Raw genomic sequence first — 24,447 nt, forward strand, 5'->3', positions numbered from 1 at the left:
GTTTAGTATCTGGTTATAAAGTGAACATTGATAAAAGTGAAGTGATGCCTATGGTTGACATGGACTATACGCAAAGTTATAAAAATGACTAAGTTCAAATGGCAAAAACAAGCAATTAAATATTTAGGAATAAAATTGATAGAAATGTAGACAATTTCTTTAAATTATTTACCACTACTAAAAAAGATAGAGGATGATTTGGAAAGATTTACCAATAACTTTAATAGGACATGTAAATTGTATTAATATTAACATTTTTCCAAGAATACAATATTTGTTTCAATCGTTATTCATTTCTATACCAGAAAAGTTTTTCCGAAATTTAAATAAAAATGCACGGGAATTTATTTGGAAAGGTAAAATGCCAAGAATTGCTTTGGAAAAACAAATTTGGAAATGTGAACAAGGAGGACCAAGATTACCAAATTAAGCAGCTCAATTAAGATTCCTGTCCTCCTGTTATCAAATTGGTCAGAAAACTGCTGGGATTCAGATTGAAATGAATAAAATTGGAGAAGCTATTCCAGAGCAATTTCTGTATAAGTGGAATAGTGAATTATTAAAAGGGAAAACAGAAGTGCTGATTTAAAAACATTTATTGAAGATATGGAACAAAATCCATGAGGAGAGAGGAATTAAACATTATCAAATTACCCAAAATGATGTCAAGACAAAATCAACTTATTCCCTTTACTTTGAATCATTCTTTATTTGATAGTTGGAACAGAGGATAAAAGATTGTTTTTTTTTATATATATACAATATTTTTCTGACTATTGAACAATTGAAAGAGAAATATGATATACAAAATAATACAAGTTTTGCATATTATCAACTTAAATCATATTTAAAAAGGAAATTAGGTACGAATTTAATTAAGACTTCCAGAGCAAAGTCTTCATTGAGAAATTTATTACTAATATGTATATAAAATTGCCAGATACTATGGAGAAAAAGGATTTATACAAATCTAAACAAAGGTGGGAAAAGGATTTAAATATACAAATTCAAGAAATATGGTCAAGATTGTGTCAAGAAAGTACCATATAATCATTTACAGCACAGAAACAGGCCATTTTGGCCCTATTAGTCCATACCAAACATCTCCCACTAACCCACATTTGGCCCATAACCCTCCACACCTCTCCCGTTCATAAACTCATCCAACTTTTCCTTGAAATAGTAACATCGATCTCACTTCTACCACCACTGCCAGAAGTTCATTCCATACCCCCACCACCCCTTTTAGACTCAATCCGTAACCTCTTGCTTGAATCTCCCTCACACTCAGTGGAAAAAGCCTATCCACACTAACTATCTTTCCCCCTTATAATTTTGAATACCTCTATCAAATCACCCCTAAACCTTCTACGCTCCAGGGAATAAAGTCCCAGCCTACTCAAACTTTCCCTGTAACTCAAACCCTGAAAACATTCTCATAAACCTCCTCTGCACTCTCTCTATACTGTTTATAGCCTTCCTGTAATTCGCCAACCAAAACTGCACACAATTTTCCAAATTTGGCCTCATCAATACCTTATACAATTTCAACATAACACCCCAATTCTGATATATGAAAGCCAACATACCAAGTGCCTTTTTCACCAGCTCATCCATTTTTCATAAAATTATGTACCATGACTCCTAAATCCCTTTGTTCTACTGCACTCCTCAATTGTCTACCATTTAACATTTATGTCCTTTTTTGATTAGTCCTACCAAAATGTAGCACCTCACATTTATCAGTATTAAACTCCATCTGCCATCTTTCAGCCCACACTTCTAACTGTCCTACATCACCCTGTAAGCTTTGATAATCTTCCTCACTATACACAACACTGCCAACCTTTGTATCATCTGCAAATTTACTAATCCAATTTGCCACCCTATCATCTAAATTGTTAATATATATGACAAACAGCAGTGGACACAGTACCGATCCATGAGGCACTCCACTCATCACCGGCCTCCAATTCGACAAACAATTTTAAACCACTACGGTTAATGCCAAATATCAAATGGCTCAATTCAATTTTCTACATCAACTATACTATACTCCATATAAATTAAATGGACTTAACTCCAATTATTCTGATAAATCTTTTCACTGTAGTAAGGTAATAGGGACTTTTTTTAAAAAAACATTCGGTTTGGTCCTGTGTAAAATGGAAGAATTTTGGAAAGATTTGAGTATATTATTAAGACAAATTATGAAGATAAAAATGCAAAAATATCTGAGAATATTTTTGCTTGGTAATAATATGAAGCAAATACGAAATTAAAGTTGCATAAATATCAAACAAAATATTAGTATAGCAATAGCGCCAGCAAAGAAATGTGTAGCAATAACGTGGAAAACAGTGAATTTTATAGCAATAGATAGATGAAACATTGAAATACAAAACTGTACACAGGTACACAATCCTTTATCAGGAATCCTTAGGGGACAGTGTGTTCCGAATTTCAGACTTTTCTGGATTTTGGAAAGCCGTATTTAAACCCACCCCCTTCCAGTCACGCTGCCGTCTCCCCCCTCACGCTGCCGGTCTCCTCCCCCCGCCGCCCACCCGACTCGCGCTGCCGGTCTCTCCCACTCACACCCCCCCACCGACTCGCACTGTCATCTCTCTCCCCACTTGCTGGATTTTGGAGCTCATTAGGAAAAAAAGCATAGTTTAAGGAATCAGATTGGGAGTTTTTAAAATAAGGTCTGGGAACCATATTATTGATTTCATGGATAAAAGTTCATCCATATCCTCCACATCACCTGCTCCTCTCAGTTAACAATTAATAATTAATAGAAAATAAAATAATTATGGTAATAATAGCAAATGTATAGATTTAGGTGTTTTTCTTTCTTTCCTTTCTTTGGGGGTAGGATGGAAGGGGGTAGGGGAAGATGAAAAAAAAGTTCATCATCTGTTTGCACAGTACAATCTGAAGAAACAGTGTTCTCTGGTCATCAGTGCAAAACATGCAGACTTAATCACATATAACACGTACAAATAATGAACATGCAGGACTAGTATTCATATATACAAATAGTTTCGTAAATATAAGAGTTTTGGATGGTTTATGTGAGGAGTCCCTTTGGTCATTCAGCATTCTCATTTCCTGTGGGAAGAAGTTGTTTCTCAGCCTGGTGGTGGTGGCTCTGATACTCCTGTGTCACTTTCCTGACAGCTGAAAGATATTATGTGCAAGGTGGAAGGGGTCCTCAATGATTTTGTGCACCTTCTTCAGTCAATGATCCTGGTACATCACATTGATGGAGGGATTGGGGGAGGTGGATTAGAGGGAAGAACAGTGATCCTCTCTGCCACATTTGTGGTCCTGTGGATTGACTTTGGTTCCATTTCTTTGCAGCAACCCTACCACACAGTAATGCAGGACACTCTAGATAGAACTCCTTAGAAGGATGACAAGGATGGATGGTAGCCTTTCCCACTTCAGTCTTCTCAGGAAATGCATTCGCTATTGCACCTTTCTTACAAGCAAGGAAATGTGGAGTGTTCACAATAAGTTACTAGTTTAGTGAGCTCCAAGGAACTTCGTAATCTCCATTCTCTCTACTACAGAATTATTGATTTGTAGTGTAGGGTGGTCATTTCTGGTACTCCTGAAGTTCATGATCATCTCCTTCATCTTGAACATGTTGAAACTCAGTTTGTTACTCTTGCACCATACCACGAGATTTTCCACCTCTTCTCTGTAGTATGACTCATCATTGTTGCTGGTGAGGCCATCTACTGTGGTTATCTGCAAATTTGATGAAATTGTTGAAGCTGGATCTGGTGATGCAGTCATGGGTCAGTAGCATAAACAGAAGTGTCTTGAGCACACAGGTCTGAGGTGCGCCAGTGCTGTGTGCTTGACATTCTGTTACTGACCCAGACAGACTGTGGTCTTTCCATTCAGAAGTCCAGATTCCAGTTACAGAGGGGTATTCCACACCAGTGTTGCCACTTTTAAGGAATTACCCTGTTTATCAACATTCTTTAGTTTTCACTGGTTATGTTTTACCCTTATTTGACTTCCCAGAATGCATCACTTTGTTGGAAGATGGATTAATTCTTATGTTCTGCCCAACTTTCAATCTGATCTGCTGCTGTAACCTCCTAACACCATCCCTGCTCTCCACAATTTTCATGTCATCTGCAAAATTAGTAATTGTACCTCCCATATTTGCATGCAAGCTGTTCACATATCACAAAGTGCCTAGCATTTATCTCCGTGGTACACCATTGGTGCTAGACATTCAATCAAAAAAGCTTCCCTCTATCATGAGCTTCTGCCTCCTGTCACCAAGCTAATTTTGAATCCATTTAGCCAACTTGATTTGGATTCCCCCACCAGAGAACCATAGAACAAGACAATGCAGAAATAAGCCCCTTTGGCCCTTCTAGTCTGCACCAAACCATTTTTCTTTGCCTAGTCCCACTGACTTTTACCCAGTCCATAGCCCTCCATACCTCTCCCATCCAAGTACTTGTTTTGAAAAATATACTTTAAAATTTAAAACCACAAAATAAACATTTACAATATTTCAAATTCCCATCCACGTATTTGTCCAAATTTTTCTTAAATGTTAACATTGAGTCTTCATTCACCACCTCAGCTTTCAGCTCATTCCACAATCCTCACTCTGTGTGAAGTTCGCCCTCACCTTTTCCCCTTTCACTCTGAACTCATGTTTTCTGGTTTGTATCTTACCTACCCTCAGTGGAAAAAGCATGTTTACATTTACTCTAACCCCTTCATAATTTTAAATACCTCTATCAAATCTCCCCTCTTTTTCTACGTTCAGGAAATATAGTCCTAACCTTTCCCTTTAACTCAGTTCCTCTCTGTACTCTCAATCTTATTGATATCTTTCCTGTAGTTAGGTGATCAAAACTGCACACAATACTCCAAATTTGGCCTCACCAATGTCCTATACAACTTTACCATAACATCCCAGTTCCTATATTCAATAATTTAATTTATGAAGGCCAATATGCCAAAAGATCTCTTTATAACCCTATTCACCTGAAATGACACGTTCAGGGAATTATATACTTTTATTCCCAGGTCCCTCTATTCTACCGCACTCTTCAGTGCCCGACCATTCACCGTGTACGTCCTTTCTTGGTTTGACCTTCCAAAATGCAACACCTCACACTTGTCTGCATAACAATCCATGTGATTTTTTGCAGCCATTTTTGCAGCTGGTCCAGATCCCTCTGTAAGCTTTGAAAATCTTATTTGCTGTCCACAACACCTCCAATCTTAGTGTCATCTGTAAACTTGCTGATCCAATTTACCACATTATCATCCAGATCACTGATATAGATAACAAACAGAAATGCACCCAGCACTGATCCCCGAGTCCAGTCTGAGAAGCAATCATCCACAACCACTCTTTCGCTTTTCCACCTGTGTCGAATCCAGTTCACTGCTTCACCGTGAATACCTCGTGTCTGAACTTTCCTGACTAATCCCCCCCATGTGGGACCTTGTCAAAGGCCTTTAGTAAGACATGTAGACAGCATCCACTGCTTTTCCTTCATCACTTTTGCTGGTAACCTCCTCTTCAAAGAAAACTAAGATTGGTTAAATATGACCTACCACACACAAACCCATATACAAATAATTGTATATCCAATCTCTGAGCAACATCCAATAATTTACCTATTACTGACGTCAGGCTCGTCGGCCTATAATTTCCAGGGCTACGTTTGGAGCCATTTTTAAATAACGGAACATGATGAGCTACCCTCCAATCCGATAGCACCACACACGTGGCGAAGAACATTTTAAATATTTCTGCCAGAGCCTCTGCAATTTCTATACTAGCGTCCCTCAAGGTCCGAGGGAATACCTTGTCAGGCCCTGGGGATTTATCCACCCTTATCTGCTTTAAGACAGCAATAATTTCCTCCTCTTTAATCTATGCCTGTTTCCTGAGTGAATACTGATATAAAAAAAATTTAAGATCTTCCCATCTCTTATGGCTCCATATAGAGATGTCCACTCTGATCTTCAAGGGGACCAATTTTTGTCCCTTACTATTCTTTTGCTCTTACTATATCTGTACTTGTAGAAACCCTTATTAGGATTTTCATTCACATAGTCTGTCAAAGCAACCTCATGTCTTCTTTTTGCCTTCCTGTTTTCTTTCGAGGTCTTTCTTGCATTTTAAATACTTCTCAAGTACCTAGTTTGCTCCCTTTACACCTGCTATACACCTCTCTATTCTTCCAAATCAGAGTCCTAATATCCTTTGAAAACCAAGATACCCTATGCCTTCCAACATTGCCTTCGATCTTGACAGAAACATACAATCTCCGTACACTCAAAATTATACCGCTGAAAGTTCTCCATTTACCTTGCACATCCTAATCTGAAAATAATATCCCAATCCATGCTTTCTAGATCCTTACCCATTTCCTCAACTTCTCTCTTAACTTCTCAACTTGACAAGGGTCTTTATGTCCATATTAGCAACATTTACCACTTGCCTTCATTAATCATCATTGATGAAGGGTTCAACCCCGAAATGTTGGTGATGTATCTTTACTTTTGCTACATAAAGTCACTGTTTGACCTGCAGAGTTTCTCCAGCATTAGTATGGTTTATTTTCACTTAACCACTGTCAACAGAATCCTGTGTTTTACTACCAATCATCCAGGTTACATCTCCAAAAATTCAATAATATTCCTTTACAGTATCAGAGATCGGGTCCAGGATTTGAATCCCACACTGTCTTGAAGGGATTTGTACGTTCTCCCTGTGTCTCCATGGATTTTCCCCAGAGGCTTCTGTTTTCTCCCACCACTTGAAACATACCCAGGATGTATTGGGCACAAGGACTCATGGGCTGAAATTACCTGTACCCGTGCTGTACATCTAAATTAAAAATTAAAATTAAATAAGTATTTTGGAATAAAATGAACTCTCATTTCTCCATATGTTTTACTGTTCTGGTAAATTAGTTTGTTTTAAAGAACGTGTTCACAGTTTTCAGAAAATAGCAAATCAACAAAAAGCATCACCCAAAGATTTAGTGAACTACTATGTCAGAAATTCCAACTTTCTGATACCTACTGGTATTCCACGACAGAATATTCAAACTCCAGGCCTCTGGCAGCTAATATTATTGATGGAAAAGGTCATCAAATTGAAGAATCTCCACAAACAACAGTCAGAAAAAAAAGTTCTTTTTAAACATTAGAGTGTGCGAAAATTGGAACAAACATGATTATAGTTGATACAGAATTATTAATGTGAAAGGATTGCACTTCAAAACACTTAATTTTGGTAACAGTTTGGCAATGCAGTATTTATGACAATACATTATTAAAAGCTACCAAGATCTCATTTCAAATTTGAAGGGTATTCTAAAACAGTTTTATAAATATCAGAAATTCATTTAATTTACTGATTTCTCAACTTTGATTTCTCAAACCGTACAGTATTTTATGTTTTATCAATGCATTTGGCAAGAAGTTGAATGACTAGAGTAGGACAAGCAAGCAGAAGCAGGGCAAGGGCAGCAAGTGCAAGACGAGAAGAAGTCTTATGAAGAGCAAGAAGACACTACATATGTTCAGGGAATAATGTTCTGGTCTAACCCTCAAGGGAGCCATTTTGAACACTTCTCCCCCTTCTACTTCAATATCAGTGATATGTTTGCCTGGTTTCTTCCATGTTAGAACTGGAAGCAACTACGATGTGTAATTTTGCATTTTGTCCGTGTTGCAGTGTAATGTAGATTTGAGAACAAACTATCTCATACTTCCTCACAACAGAAATACATTTAATACAAACACAGATTTCAGGCTTCCCCAGGGAATAAGACGTCACTGATTGCATGGCATATTCATGGTAGGTGAATATATCCCAATATTGGAATTGAAAAGGTTTCTACTTTCTCTGTATTCAGTCAGGTAGCACAATATGCAGATTAATGATCTGTATCCTAGCAACAGTCATTGTGCTTTCATTCTGTGGCAAACTGAAGTGTTAGCTCTATTTTAGGCTCCACAGCAAATTAAACAATGGGGATATGAGAAGATTTAATCTTCTGATAACCTGGGCCACACCTCTGGTTTACATTCAAATCCAAGACTCAAACAGGGATAAACGCAATAGAGAAAGCCACTGGCTAGATGAAGCAAAAAAAACTCCTCATTCTGGTTCATTCGAGGAAAACCAGAGTTTTAGTTGTCCAAGCCTCAAGACTCATGCATAAGTTTATCACAAGGGGCAACCCTTACTTCTAGCTAATAGGCAAGAATCAGCGGAGGTGGTACTAAAGGAAGAGCAGAATAGGAAACTTAAAAAAGCCAATTTCGAACCATATTGTGCACACGTGGCCAAATAACCTCAATTCCCATCACATCATTCGGTTGGCCACAACGCAAACAGTAATGTGAAATTCAAAGCTTGCCATGTTACAAACAATTCTGATAAATCATCCAGTGGATTCCCATTCTAGTTATCCTGTCTTGACCTATCCTAGACTATAGTCGGACATCTCAAACCCTCATCCATTTTCGCTGCAAACATTATGCTCTATTTCCAGATGTATGCAATACCAATATCTGAGCTTGTGGTTGGGTGAGAGAAAAAAACTATTTTCACTTTTTTGGCATTTCTTTCTTCCAATAACCTGGCTTGGATGCATATTCTGGACTAGCTGAATGGAAAACTGATCAAGCTGGGGTGAAGTGAATTTGAAAGGAAGATAGGTTTCCTGCAGTACATGAATTGGAGAGAAGCCAATGAAGTGGGGATGAGAAAGCATTCATCTTCATGGCTGCAGCCTCTCTGCTCCCAATGCTGCTTCATTTGAGAGCCAGCACCAAGAGCCTCAACAATGGCGGCACTGTCCAGTTTGCTTTTATTTTCTTATTTTGTGGTCCACTTTGTCTGCAAGGCAGAGGAGTGTGCGAGTTTATCATGGTTGGAATACCAACGGCATAAATAAGCTTTGATGATTGGCAAGGTTACAATAATCGTAAGTCTGCATATGAAGATTGCAACCATGCTAAGTGAAGAGTGGTAAATATGAATGTTAGATGCAAGCCTCAATTTGAAAAAGATTGTGATTCTTGATAAGTAAATGAAGCCGATAGTATGGCTCGTAGAAGCCATTTGAACATGGATTCAGCAACTGTGACTGTGTGGCATCATTAAAAATTGCATCCAGATTTTCATTCCTGAACTCCTGGTACTGTCCTATGGTCATACGCTCCCACTCTTTTCACCATCTGTCTAGATGGCCTCCTGGAGATAGTAATGGGTCATATCTAATCCAACATCTCCAATACAGCAGTGAAAATTTCACGATCTGTTCTCTTCAACGCTGTCATCCTTTTGTCTTTCCCCAAGTCTGATTCAGTTCAGACTGGTTGGGAAAAATAATCTATTATAATTTTAAATCACTCCATGAAGGAAAACAGCAGACCTCGATTCACTAAAAATTAAGAAAGGGTGATGCCAAATTTAAGAAGATAACACAAACAGACACCATTTCAAATAGGCTACGGAGCTATTAAAGAAAGAGATGGACTGGCTTCAGAATTCGGTGGGGAACATTTCCAGAAAACTTACGACTTTAATGACGCTCATGTTTCTCGGGCCTCATCAAAAGAAAATGCAGTCCACAGTCAATGTTCTAGTCTATGCATTATTAAGCAACCTTCAGCCGAACAAGTTTGATATAAATGAGCTGTGAAGGATTGAAAAAATAAAATAGTGTACAAACAAGCTGATGTACTGACAGCTAAACGTGTATTGAGTTGTTAAATAATCAATTTCCTGGGGGGGGGGGGGGGAAATCAAGGAGTATTTCTAGTCTTCACCTTGACAGGTCAATTAATCCTAAATGAACAGTACAACACTAGCAACCCAGATTTATATTCCCCGCTGTTTGTAAGGAGCTTGTATGTTCTCCCAATGACCACATGGATTTCCTCTGGGTGCTTCAGTTTCCTCCCATCTTCTAGAGATGTGCAGGGTTAGAAGGTTAATTGGTCACATGGGTATACCTTAAAGCTCATGGGCCAGAAATGCTGCTTTTCTAAATTTAGCTACCAAGGAAATACAGAGCAAGATAGAATATCCGCACAAAACTGTCCTCTGTAGGCTCAGCGAATATGGCATCTAGAAGTAAACACAAAATCCTGATGAATGAATCAGGTTCAAAACTTTAGTTATATATATTTGCCACATGAAGGATACTGCATGATCTGCTGAGTTTCTCCACCACTTCTGTGCATTGATCTCAAATGACTATCAGAAAAGCAAAATCAAGTTTGCAGCATATCAAGTTAACTGGATCTATTAATATACTTTGGTTCAACTGTACCAGTGACCAGGAAGAGTGTGGTAATCTAGATGGATCGTGGACCCATCATACTAATGTCATGTTGAAGAAACCATGTCTACTTCCTCAGGAGTTTGCAGAGGTTCAGTATGATATTGAAAACCATGGCAAACTTCTGGATGTGTTGTGGCCTGGTAATGTGGGCACCCATATCTCTGAGTGGAAAGCCCCGTAAAAGGTAGTGCACTCTGCTGAGCGCATCACAGGCAAAAAAAGTCTTCCCACCATTGAGAACACTGACATGGAGCACTGCCACTGGAGACTAGTAGCAATCATCAAGGACTCACACCACCCTCGACATGTTCTGTTCTCACTGCTGTCATCAGGAAAGGGGCTCAGGAATAGCTGCTACCTCTTACCATCAGACTAATGAACAACACATTCATTCAGAGTCTCATTGAAGGATGGTTACTTTGTTTAATATTTGTTACTGAATATTTATTATCATATTTCAACGTACAAGTCTTGAAACCCTTAATAATTTCTGAAAAAAAAAGGCCTCGACTTATATGCCAGATATACCTTTGAGACCTTAAATTCAGCTCAATAAACTGCTGGACACCGATTCAGCACATAAATCTACTCTGGAAGCACCTTCCCACTGCCAGTGCTGCAGCTTCCTGACACCTCCCCACTACTGGGCACCACCATAACCCACCGAGACATTCTAAGATTGTAAAGCTTGAGGTTGCCACTCCTACCCAGGAGCCGACAGTTAGCTGTGGTTCCTACACCGAGCAAACATGGGTAGCGAGGCGACTTCTTCGATGTGAACTGCACTGCATCTGAGATTGAGAATGGTGTCGCTATCACCAACTCAGGCTGTAGCTGATCCTGGCCCTAGCACTGTTTGGCATCTTCCCAGCCAGAAGCTAAGGTTTTTCTACTTTTTCTTAAAAAAACTTGCTTAATTAACAGCTTTGTTACTTGGCAATTGGGATGTTGTAACAAATTTTGGCTTGTTGCTGGTAGACCTGGACAGCCCTAAAATTGGGGTTGACTTATATGTCGAATATATAATAAAACCATTAAAATGAGGATGGGGGGGGGGGGGGTTGACTTATGTGCTGGTAAACTTGTATGCCAAAATATATGGTATATGTATTTGCACAGTTTGCTTACATTTCTATCTTTTGTTTAGATTTCTTTCTTCTTGAATAGTTTACAGTTACCAGTAATTACACATACATACACATATACATACATACACACACATATATACACACATAAATATGTCTATTAGATGTCATAGTGCTTTTATAAGATCAAAGGCTGAAATGCCAGCTACATGGAATAACTGGGTATTGAAGGGTATAAATCAGTGGTTTTCAAACTTCTTTCCACTCACATACCACTAAGTAATCCCCATAGGGACAAGGTCCCAGCACCTGGCCGTGTGGTGTGCCGACAACAACTTGGCACTTAACACTCAGAAAATCAAGGAGATCATTTAGGCATGCCGGAAGCCGCACTTATGCCCCTATTTACATCAATGGAGTTGTGGTGGAACACGCATCAAGCTTCAAATTCCTTGATGACCACATTTCCAATGATCGCCTTTATTTCCTGTAAAGCATGAAGAATGTACGCCTCTGTTCCAGGACACTTATGGATTTTTACCGCTATAACATTGGCATCTCAGTGTGATATGGCAATTGTCTCGTATTAGATCAGATGGCACTTCAGCAGGCGGTGAAAACTACCCAGCAGATTAACGGCATCCAATTACCCACCATTGAGAACCTGTTTCAGAAACGTTGTCTGGGCAGGGTGAAAAGCATCATCAAGGATGAATCTCACCTAACTATGGACTTTTTACTCTCCTTCCATCTGGTAGGTTCTACAGGAGCCTCCGCTCTCAAACCAGCAGGCTCAAGAGCTTTTTCCCCAAGGCTATGACCCCGCTGAACCTTAAATCACAGCGCTGAGTGGTACTGCACCAACATTGTACTGTCAGTACTTTTATAATTGTTTGCTTGCTGAATGTGCTTGTTTTTATTTGTACGTAATTACTCGTATACAGCACTATTTTTAAAGCTTTTGGATGAATGATAATTGTATTTGATTGGCTTTGTATTGCACTTGGCATATTGACAACAAAGTTGCATCTAATCGGTGCTTTGTGATTAATCATGGATTACTTAAGGTGGTATGTGGGGGAAAAAAAATGTTAAGAACCATTGCTCTGAACCCAATTGTTACTGAAATGTTTTGCTTAAGAAAAATGGTAATTGGCCCATTTCCTCTGGAGTTATGACACCGTGCACACAATGAGTCAATTAGGGACGGTTAAAACAGGGGTTTTCAAACTTTTTCTTTCCACTCACACATCGCTTTAAGGAATCTCTTATTAATCACAGAGAATCTATGACACAGTGATTACTTAAGAAGGCATGTGAGTGGAAAGAAAAAGTGGTAAACCACTGGTATAAATAGTAATTTTAAAATATTTGTTTAATATAGCATTTACAAACATCTTTCATTTAGAACATACCAAAACAGCGTTAGCTAGCCCACAAGATGTTTCAATTGACTAAATCAGGATGCTCATAATCATTGCTTCTAATACTTAATTTTCTTACCTCTTCGAAGTATTGAATATTATTTTCAGCCATGCTGCCAAAAGCTGATTTCATGTCACTCCGCATGTTCAAACACCATCTTTTCCAATCAGCTATCAAATTGCTATTGGCACATTCCACTTTAGCCTCGAGTTGAGCAATATCTGCCTGAAGCTAAAGCAAAGTTGTTCACATTAAAATGTAACAATGCTGAGAAAACAGAGCTCTTGTTATATGCAGTATTCAGTTATTTAACCATCAACTGTCAAGGTTATACAAAGCCTGGAAGTAACTTAATGCAGGTAAGCGGTGCTACTAAAATATGCTGATCTGGTCAAGAAATACAAATCAGTTTCAAGTAATGCTCATAAGGAAATGAAGAAGGCAATGCCAACTCGTACTTTAGGCCCTTTCCTGACATTGCCACGCTAGATTGGCACATCTATGGTGAGCTCTCCACTGGCCACCAAGACAGAGGTGCACCAAAGAAGAGGTACAAGGACTGCCTAAAGAAATCTCTTGGTGCCTGCCACATTGACCACCACCAACGGGCTGATATCACCTCCAACCGTGCATCTTGGCGCCTCACAGTTCGGCGGGCAGCAACCTCCTTTGAAGAAGACCGCAGAGCCCACCTCACTGACAAAAGACAAAGGAGGAAAAACCCAACACCCAACCCCAACCAACCAATTTTCCCTTGCAACCGCTGCAACCGTGCCTGCCTGTCCCACATCAGACTTGTCAGTCACCAACGAGCCTGCAGCAGACGTGGACATACCCCTCCATAAATCTTCGTCTGCGAAGCCAAGCCAAAGAAGAAAAGAAAGTGTAACAATATTAATATTTGGGGAGAATTTAGAAGATTTAGAAAAGGTCACATATATACACACATTTTAAAACAGATCTTATTTGAAAGACTGAAGAATTCACATTGCAAGATCTCTGGAGAATGTAAGCACCTTTCACAAGTAGGTGTTAATTGAACTGACACCATAAAATGCTTGACCATTGTCTTGCTGGAGTCATGCTGTCTATCAGTACCCTTTCTGAAAAGGGCTCACAGAAAGGTCAATTCTGGATTGTTTACCTAAAGATAACAACTTGAGAAGAAGAACTCCTGTTGTTTGCTGGAGAAGGTGGGGGTTTTGCAAGACATGAGTCACATGGTCTCTTTGGAATTTCAGTTGGAAAAGAGAGAGAGTTGATTAACATCTCAGTCAATCAGTGTGGGACACTGACAAGTAACTGAAAAGTGCAGTCCAGGGAAAACTTTTTGAAACTGATGAAAGCAAGTTCCAGAGCAGTAGATGGCTGGAAGTGCTATCTGTCTGATGTTTCTCTTGAAATAGAGGAAGGAATGGAACTCTGTGGTAGCTTGAAGAAAGAGGTTACCATCTAGAAGACCCTAAGGTGACTAGTGGTGGTACCTCAGTTGTGGAAATCTTGGAGCAACAAATATCTCTCTCTGCAAACCCTACAAGAACCTTCCTGAGCGGTAAACATTTACCTTTCAAGCGGCAAGCCTGGTGAACTTTATACATGTTAAATTCTGTGCACGGTATGGTGATTGCCTGCAACCAGAGAACTTGGAAGAAGTGAGATTGAACTATGAACCAAAGAACTTTTCTTGAATTTAGACACACATTACATACATGTGCGCTTAGAATTAGAAGGGGGTAATTTGGGTTAGTATAGAGTATAGTATAAGAATAAAGTTAAGTTAATGTTTGATTCTATTTTCATGTTTGAAGTTGATTAAAAATAACTTGAAAGCCACTTGTCTTTGTGAATGTCTATTGCTGCTGGGTTTCAGGTTCCTTTGAGCTCGTAACTCTAGGCACATTGGAAATACAAGTTGTGAGCATTAGCTCTGACACAGCAGATCAGTGGAAGATTACAGAAATGCTCAAGGTGCAATTTTGTGGTCTGTGGTACCAAATCACAGAGCACCAATTGAGAAATATGTATACAAATTTGTTTAGTGTATTTTTTTTTAGGTGGTTCAAAAATGGAGGTACTGCCACAACTTCTGTAATGGCAACACTGCCGCTAGTGTGGACCCGTGGGTAGCAGAGACACTGCATTTCAATTGGGATCCAACCCCCAGTCCGACTGCTGTCGACTCCATACAGGCTTTAAATGGCCTTTTAAAGGAGCTGACAGTGGTTAATTTTCAAATCCCGTGACCGCGGGGTCTGGGCCCAAGGGAGGTTGATTCAAGGCAAGGGCACCAGAAAATAGGGAGACCTGCCCTATTCTGAGGAGAAGAGACTACCCATGGGTCGGTGGCCATAGCAGTGAGGCAGCAAGGGGTTCCGAGACTGAAGAACACACAGGCGGCAGGCTGATTGTGATTAGAGTAGACCGTTGGCAACTGCAGGCAAGAGAATCAGCATCAGGCTGAGAACCACTGGACACTGCTCAAGACTGACTGGAGGGGTATCAGCTTTTGGAATAGAGATGTGAGAGGGTACTGAAGGCTTCCTGATCACATCTGATGTTTGGATCTGGAGCATGAGAGGCTGAGTGAGCGCTGGAGGTGAATCCATGGACTCTTAGACTCTTGGGGGGGGGGAGGGGGAATTCTTTTGATTCTCTTTCTCTGACTGAAAGGGGTAATTTCTACTGATAGCAAATCTTTGCCTGTCTCCTGGTGAACTTAAGGAAATTTCGTGTAATATTGTATTTTCTATTACATGACAATAAAAGATTCTTGAATCTTCAGAATGTTTAATTAACATCTCATTACTAAAAAAAATTAGCATTCTGATAAATAGCTCCTGAATTTATTTTGCCTAAGCAGGTACTGAATAGAAGTCTTCACGCGAATGGAAATGCAACTAAGACGGATTTTTAAAAAATTCTCAGTGATTTATGTGAAATTATGAATGTAAACTTAAAATTTGAGAAGTGGTCAATGCAGAAAGTAAAAGGCCATGTCCTTCTTCCTTTTGACAATTTTCCACAACTGTTCTGCTTTGTCTTAGAGAAACATTCTACCTCAAATTCAAAGCTGAAGGTCTGAGAACATTTACGCAAAATAAAAGCTCCTGATGCAATCTAGTGCAGGAGTCATTTTATTTCTCACAGGGTATTACCCTGGTGCACGAAATGCGATATTGTAATTTTGACCCATTCCTCCTGTTCTCCCTGCTGCTGTTGTATTGGGCAGGCTAGGCATCTTAGCAGGTGTTGTTGGCCTCGATGACAAAAGAAATTAAATGTCTATGGACAGATCCTGTACAGTATATAGTATTCTAACTAGCAATTAGTACAAAGCACCTGACCAACAGTTTGAAAATGGAACTGCTGAGGTCATTTCTTAAAATGGTTTGCAAATTATTTTCATGGAGTCAAATGTAGCATTTATAATTATAAAAACAATGTTAAATGTTTCTCATGTTATAAGTTATTGCAGTTCAAAAATAATTGCTGGAAACTATTTTCTAATGCAACAAGGTCATAAAGCTACTGTAGAGCTTATGGTCTCTTTTTGTATTTCAAATATTTTAATGCCAGTTTCCATTCGGTTAAATTTGTTTATCTTCAAATGGAAATGGACATGAATATTTACCAAACCATTTAAATTTTATAATTCACAAAGAGCCAACCAATATGCCAAACTATATCCAAGCGTACAATATGTCATAGTAAAATGTGTTTAGCAATAAGATGGGACATCTACAAGCTGCCTTATCCACAATGGTGAGTTCAATTATTCCATCACATGGGAAAATTGATATCACAGTAGTTTTTTTTTCCTAGTGAGAAAGCACAAGGGAAAATAATTTGAGAATTGTCACCTATGTTTGCCTCCCAGCATTTAATTAAAACAATCTATTGGAGATAGTTTTGCCCATTGCAATTTGCTATTAACAAATTAAAACTGAAAGAGAAGAAATCAGTTAAGGCAGTCAAAAGCATGCACGTTAGGTTAAATTTGTACACTTGTTTTTATTAGTGAATTCCAATATTTGATATTTTGGTTAGACTGCCATCTATTGATTGCCTTTCGTAGTTTATAGTGCTGCTTTAACAGAACTGTTAAACAGAGAGTAAAACCATCAGTTTGTTTTCTGCTCCCAATGTAAGAAAATGTTTCAGAACTCTCACCAATTCTTTACAGTACATTAAATGCTGGATGCTTTGGAATAAAGGAATACAAGTTAGGTGGAATACATTTTGCTGTACCTTGTCAATTTCATGGTCAATTTTCTGCTGCTTCTGTTGTTTCACTTCCTCCGAGTTCTTACCCAGGAAGGCACCAAATGTAAAGTTTACATCGGAGTGTTCCAGCTGGTAAAAGTGGATTTAAGTGCATTTTAATCAAAAGGTCTCATGGGGCAGAATTTACTGACAGGCAAACATCGATCAAGATTATCAAGTATCTGGTATGCACAGAATATCCCTCAGCTAAAGTAAAAGCAACTTTAAATTTTATTGGTCTACCTGAAGTCAAGTGTTAATGCAAATAATTCAAGATATTTTCCTAATCTTAAAAAAATTGCGGAGAATCTTGCACTCACCATTTCTTTCTCAGCTCTCTTATTTGCCAAGGCATAAATTCGAGTATCATAATCTGCCTGAATTAGATCCCTTCTCTTCAATACTGCCTTAAAATAAAGCACAAACAAAATCCTATTTTAGAATTTAATATCACAATTAACACAAACATTATTTGAAGTACATATTGTACAAGGGCACACAAAGTTCAGTTACAGTCCAAGTTTAAGGTTAACCATCTAACCTTCATTAAATATCTGTGATTTAGTCTAATTTATCTAAATATCCTGCTGCTTACATCAGTCTCCGCTTTACTTTTGGAATCAGAACAATTCAGCTGATGTGCATAAGGTTCTACAAGATAATTCTCCATGCTATATTTGAACTCATTCTCCCACTTTCTTCAACCTCATTGTTAAAGCCAAAATTGTTCCACAGTTGCAAATTAGTAAATGCTACCAAATGCTATTTTTGTAATGTGGTTGCACTAAATCATATAGGATGTACAATTCAATGGAGAAAAAAATCAGATTTGAAAAGTGCTTTACAAATATTGTATGTTTAAACATGCACTCTGCTGTCATAGGCTAGAGTTTAGAGAATCAAATGGCATTTACAACTAATGATCTTGATAAAAAAAATAAGTCAATAATTCTTACTGATCAACACACTTAATACTGCAAACACATGCTGGAGATTGCATGTTATGTACTGAACAATATATTAACCGATACATATTGTGTTCAGTTCTGGTTGCCTCATTACAGGAAGGATGAGGAAGCTTTGGAGAGGGTGAAGAGGAGATTTACCACGATGTTAGTAGAGCTAGGGCTTTTCTCTTTGGAGTGAAGAAGGAGAGGCGCCTTAACAAAGGTCTACAAGATGATGAAAGGCATAGACTGGGTGAACAGCCAGCACCTTCTTTTTCCCTGAGGCAATAGTAATAAATTCCAGAAGACCAGTTTATGGTAAGGGGAGAGTAGTGGGTGCCTGGAATGCATTGCTAGGGTTGGTGGTGGAGGTTGGTACAATAGGGATATTTAAAGAATGCAAAGAGGGCTATGGGAGTGAAATAGGAAAGGTTAGATTTTGGAGTAGGTTTTTGTACATCAGCACAATATAGTGGACAGCAGGGCCATACTTTGCTATAATGTTCTATGTTCACCTCTCAAACAGTTCATTACTGCTAAACTGTAACTAAGACTAATTTTTAAAAATTGTTTAGCCAAGTGAATTTAAACATTTAATTCCCTTTTCAAAAAAAAGTAAATACAAACATTTTCCCTTTTCAATAAAAGGGCAAACGTGCATGTTTCTCAATTTCCAAACATTTGGTTTACAGTAGAAATTCAAATATTCAGACTGCTCAGGGATTGGGTTAGTCCAGATTTAGGGATTTTCCAGATTCTCAGACGGTACCTTTGAAATTCAAATTTAAGGAGGAGTAAAGAAGAGATGACCAGGTAAATGTTGATAATTTATTCATTAGCAAATACAAGATGCTACACAAACAGTTTTAAAGAAAAATAAAGTCAATGCTTGACAAAAATGTAAACATAATTTGTTTTTGTGCTTTTGTTGCCGCTAGGCATGCTTATGCATGTACACAAACGCCCGCTAAATTTTAAAAGTTGGAGAGTTTTCCAAAAGTCTAGATTCTCAGGTGGTCTGGATTTCTACCATCTGGATTTTTGGACTTCTACTGTATGAATTTTCCATTTAACTTGATTTATGGGATATGTCCTGTCTATTTCCAAAGCTATAATTTCTCACTAAAACTCTAATTTTTATGGAATCAATGCACAGAAATACACTATATTAAAGTCTCACAAATTATTTAACTCAAACTTTGATTCACAAAGAGATGCTTAAAACATTTTCCAGGAATTCATCCTTTACAGTAATTGTGGAATTGCTACTTCTCAATTTCAAATATTTCTAGTTGAAATAAAGTTAAATGTTATAAACATTTTTTCCCTCTGTGAATCTGCACTTTTGGATTGTGTTTTATTGTATTAGATGTCTACAATCTGCTCAGAAAGCAAGCTCCATCACTGCATCTTCTTACATGTGACAATGAACTTGAATTATCAAGAGTAGATACAAGAAAATGAATTGTTTTAACATATGCAGCAAGAGGCTATGAAAATCCCTAAAATTATTAAATTTATAAGACTGAAATCTTCTTCCCTTTTTAAGTGTACGTTATTACAGGGAGAGTGTTCAAGATGGCATCTAATTATCACCTGTCAATACAATAATGCAAACAAACAAATCTAATGAAAACTTATACATAAACTTTATTTTCACATACAAGTATAATTACTAATAATCAGCCAATTTTCCTCTGGAACTGACACAATCCAATTTTTAAGAAAATTACACCTGATGCAGAATTTAAATATCAGTTATATTTATATAAACAAGAAATTGTCCAATTTTGCAATAACTGCAAATGGCCAATTGATCTAATGCGTTAAACATACTCCTTCTCCAGCAATGACCAAAGAATAAAGCCTCAAACCTGTTTTCTCAATTTCTTGTACTCAAGTTAAAAAATACTCACCTTCAGAATTTCAGTACATAAAACATATTCATGAACGGCAGGAAGCAGATCATCTGAAAGGCCCTTCGTAAGCTCTTCAGTGGCTTTGCAACAGCTGTCAATGGAACTAGCTATTCCAATCAGAGGGTCAGCCAGTTCTTTTTCAGATTCAGACCACATAGTATAAAGTGGACTATATTCCTTCATTGCAAGTGAATGTTCTTTTTATCCCATGAAAATAAGAACACAATCTTCAGTTCAATCTTGTATTCCATCAGACATTATTAACACGCATACATTGAAACCAAAATTACATAGGGAAAACAATGAAAAGGGAAACATCATTAATTAATAATTCACTCCTACGATGCTACTGGAAGATTTTTTTTTTAACCGTTGAATACACCAAATTGGTATCTGATTTAGGAACCTCTTTGGCCCCCCCATCCATAGACCTTGTATTTTCTGAGCAAAGTTTCCATTCCATAGAATAATTAACAGATTAATTGTTAAAATAAATGTCAACTTTAACTCATGAAGATATCATTTCAAGATGGTGTAGCCAGTTTTAAATTAAGGAATGATTTTGAAAAATCACCACTTTTCAGATAGTGAAGATGAATGAAAATGAGGTGGACTGTGGTTCAATTTTTGAATATCTCAATGAAAAGATTTTCCAGATTTTTTTTTTTTAAGCACTCTGGGCAAGATTTGGGACTTTAAGATTTTTGATGCAATAATATTAAATCAAGGAATAGCTGGAATTTGGCATTTTTTTCCCCCCCTGAAGTTTATAAATTGCATCTTACAGACTCCTAACATTTAAATCAAGATTGAATTAAGTCACAAAATACCTGGGAGACTGATAAATTGGAGCAGTTAGATTATAGCAGTGTGAGGCAAATGTAATGATATCAGAAAAACACTATATTCATAAAGGAGGAGAGTAAATTTACAGAAGTCAGGGAGAGCAATGAATAGCAAGAACCAACACTGGTCATCTCATTCTTACGTGTCATTTAAGAAAGAGTTGGATAAGTATATGGATGGGAGGGGGATGGAGGGATTTGGACAGAGTGCTGGTAAGTGGGATTAGAGAAGGATACTTGGATCAGTGCGGACTAGAAGGGCCAAATTGGCCTGTTCCATACTGTAATTGTTATATGGTTATATGGAAACAGCATTTTTTCACTCAACAGAGAAGTTTCATTGTCCAAATGCTTTTTACTTGGGATAGCTGAGTGGTGTAGCTAACTACTGAATCAGAGTTCCAGATTTAATCGTAACCACCATTACTGTACAGAGTTTGAATGTTTTCCCTATGACCACATGAGTTTCTGTCGGGTAGTGTTGTTCCAAAAGATGTGCTGAATAGTATCTTAATTTGGCACTGAGTTGCCTCTTGTGTACTGTAGTAGAAATGAGGGGGGAGTAAAAATAGGATTAGTGTGAATGAGTATTTGATGGTTGGAAAGGATTTGTTGGCCTAAGGTCCCATTTCTTTGCTGTACGACTCTACAATTCTCATGAAGAATAGTGTATATGATACTTTTTAAGATTGTAGGTTTTATGGGTACTGTACAAATGTAATGACAGAATCTGATACCAACTTTTTGACAGACACACACAAATTTTTGAATTATGTCAAAAGAAAAAAGAGGGATAAAGAGATGAGAAATTATAGACCTTGAGACAAAATAAATGAGGAATTATTGCATATTTCAGTGTACAAGTCAACCTTCAGATAAGTAGGGTCCCCATTTTCATGGTTTTATCATATATTGGGTGTACAAGTCAACTCCCCAAAAATCGTGTTGACTGAGCTTTTGGGTGTTGCTGGAAGGTGGTAGTTATTATGGAGCTTCCACCAAAATGATGAAAATATGAAGCGAGTTTCAAGTTAAAAGAAATAGAAGTGCCAAAGAAATCCAGAAACTGTACTGCGACTGTAGGTTGGGTTCTTTTTTGGTGCTTCAAGGTCATCTTGTATGCCGAATCTATGTTGAGTGTTTTTTTTTTCCAGTTGAATTTAAGGTCTCATTTTTGAAAGTTTAAAGACTACGGTACTTGCAATTGTGGGCAATCTAAAACTAGGATATCGTGGCCAAAATCAAGAGTGATATTAACTCACAAAACTGGAAAAGGTTCGAGAAATGAGCAGAAAAGCAATTAACAGAAGTTAAAATAAATATGAGAATTTTATAATGATGATTCAGTTTAAGTAGGGTCCAAAAGCACATTTATCGGCAGAGGCAATAGATGATTGAATGGAAGGTAGTAGCTAAAATGTGGCAATAGAATCAAGCATATCTTTTGAGGAAAGAAATGGGAACTTCGAGATGGCACAGATGCATTGTCCAGACCTACATTTCGACTCTACCTTTGTTAAAGGTGCAGGAACTCTAACAAACATAAAATGGATTACAGAAGAGAAATTGTAGGAGTTGTGGCTTGGTGCCGGGATCACAACAACTCCCTTAATGCCAGAAACCAAAGAGCTCGTTGTGGCCTTTTGGAAGAGCGAGAGAGCTCAAATACCAGACTGCATCAACAGCAATGAGGTGGAGACAGTAGACAGCTTCAAGTTCCTAGGGGCAAACATCTTCAGTGACTTGTCCTAGTCCACTCACATCAATGCAAAGGTCATGAAAGCACACCAGCACTTCTATTTCCTCAGAAGCCTAAGGAAATTTGGTATGTCATCAGCATTCCTTAACAACTTTTACAGGTGTACCATTGCAAACATCCCATAAGTATCAACCACTGCACAGAACAAGAACTGCCATTATCAGACTCCTAAATAACCCAAAATAGTGAAATTATGTTGCCTTTCCTCTATACCAACTGATCTCCACCTATAACATTGTATTTTTCTACTGTGTCTTACTTGTACTATGTACGAGATGTCTACTTGCAAACAACCTCCATCTGTGCATCTTGGAACATGTGACAATAAACTTGAACAGACTGAACTAAGGTTAAATGTGATGCCAGAACTACAGATAGTTAGTTTCAAATTTAGATGGCAACCAAAGAGAAGGGCAAAGTCAGTGGAACCTGATTGTGCTGGGGTGGGGGTAAAAATAATAGCAAAGAACTTTCTGGGAGCAATAGGTGTTAATTTAATTTTGCATTCTGAATTGGATTAAGTCAACTACATATTGATATCAAGAATGATGTGACATAGCTTGATGCGTAATTTAGAAGATGCCAAAAGACCAGTTGGTCTGGTTATGCCAAATTACAACATCCATAAAATATATTCCTATCGTTGCCTAAGTAAAGTAGTCACTCCATACCAATAAGTATGAATGTAATTATTTTGAGAAGTATCCTAATCCAAGTTCCAGTAAAAATGACTGAAAAATCACTTGTAAACATTTTTTTTCCAGTTTCTAGCAGCTAGAAGTTTTTAGCTGTCTTCTCAAAGATAGTTGACATTCCTTTAAGTGTCTTTATAGTTGCAACTTTCTTATCAAGGTTAAAAGCTGTATTGTTGCCCATCTTAGATAAACAAAGAGGTTAATTTTGAATTTGCATTTCTGCTGCTAGAATCAAGAATATGAAGCTTGATTTAGACAATTTCTTTGATCATGTAATTTGAATGTATTAATATCTTATTGTCCATTTATTACTTGTTTTAAGTAAAGCTTACTGTTTAAAGTGCAAATAAACAGTGGAAACTCAATGGTCTTGAGACTGACTTTTTCATTAATGTCAAAAACAACTGGCTACATGTTCTCAAGCGATTATAAAGTGAAATGGTCACAATACTAACCTCTCAATTCCTTTAAAATTCTTTGGTTGATTCGGCCCAGTGTTCCCATTTTCTGACGGAAAATGTCCACATACTCGCTCATTGCTCTGAATTCATCAGGTCTATTCTTAACACCCTTAACAGAGCGAGCCACAGCCCGAACAGTTTCTTCCATTTTACTGATGAATGTGGAACCAAGTTTCTTATGAGATGTCAGGTCCTGCATTAAATAGTTAAAAATAACAATTCTGAAAACCAAATGGAAATAATTATATACCGCATACAAGTAAAGCAACAGAAAAGTTAAGGCACATCAACTGAAGAATGCTAAACAGTCATTCAAGCACACAGTGGCATTCAATGTGGTCAGGACAATAGTGGTAAGGAAGAAAATGTTGCGATGAAAGCACAGGAATTGAAGAATAATTTGCACCTGCTCTACCTTAGTATTGTTCATAAAACAATAATAATATGTACATATCCAACCAAAGGTCAAGACACTATCTACAAAGCAAACTGGCAAGAATACAAGTGAGGATATTATGCAACAAATTTTAGGATTATTTCTCTACACGTGTTGGCCACACAACTAATTCTGTTTAATACATCTTAGTTACCAAGATATGTCCAAAGATGAAGATCTTAGTAATGTGTGGTTATTTAAAATATTATAATGAGAATACTAGATGATTGAAAATGTAGGTTATT

General features: G+C 37.7%; 1 protein-coding gene across 6 annotated transcripts in view; it reads right to left on the bottom strand.

Annotated features, from left to right (window-relative positions):
• Positions 1-24,447, bottom strand: part of snx7 (sorting nexin 7) — a 119,453-nt gene that overhangs the window by 41,245 nt on the left and 53,761 nt on the right. For 4 of the 6 annotated variants that reach the window (XM_069939058.1, XM_069939060.1, XM_069939057.1 and 1 more), the window contains 5 exons: positions 23,761-23,959; positions 20,004-20,203; positions 17,461-17,547; positions 17,126-17,230; positions 12,956-13,108 (listed from right to left, as the gene is read on the bottom strand). In XM_069939058.1, the coding sequence (XP_069795159.1) occupies positions 12,956-13,108; positions 17,126-17,230; positions 17,461-17,547; positions 20,004-20,203; positions 23,761-23,959 (744 nt within the window). Of the gene's footprint in view, positions 1-6,594; positions 6,890-9,598; positions 9,717-12,955; positions 13,109-17,125; positions 17,231-17,460; positions 17,548-20,003; positions 20,204-23,760; positions 23,960-24,447 lie in introns of those variants that run through there. The other 2 variants (XR_011357923.1, XM_069939059.1) reach the window with 2 other exon arrangements.

The sequence above is a fragment of the Narcine bancroftii genome, chromosome 5 (genome assembly GCF_036971445.1).
Source record: "Narcine bancroftii isolate sNarBan1 chromosome 5, sNarBan1.hap1, whole genome shotgun sequence".
Lineage (NCBI taxonomy): Eukaryota > Metazoa > Chordata > Chondrichthyes > Torpediniformes > Narcinidae > Narcine > Narcine bancroftii.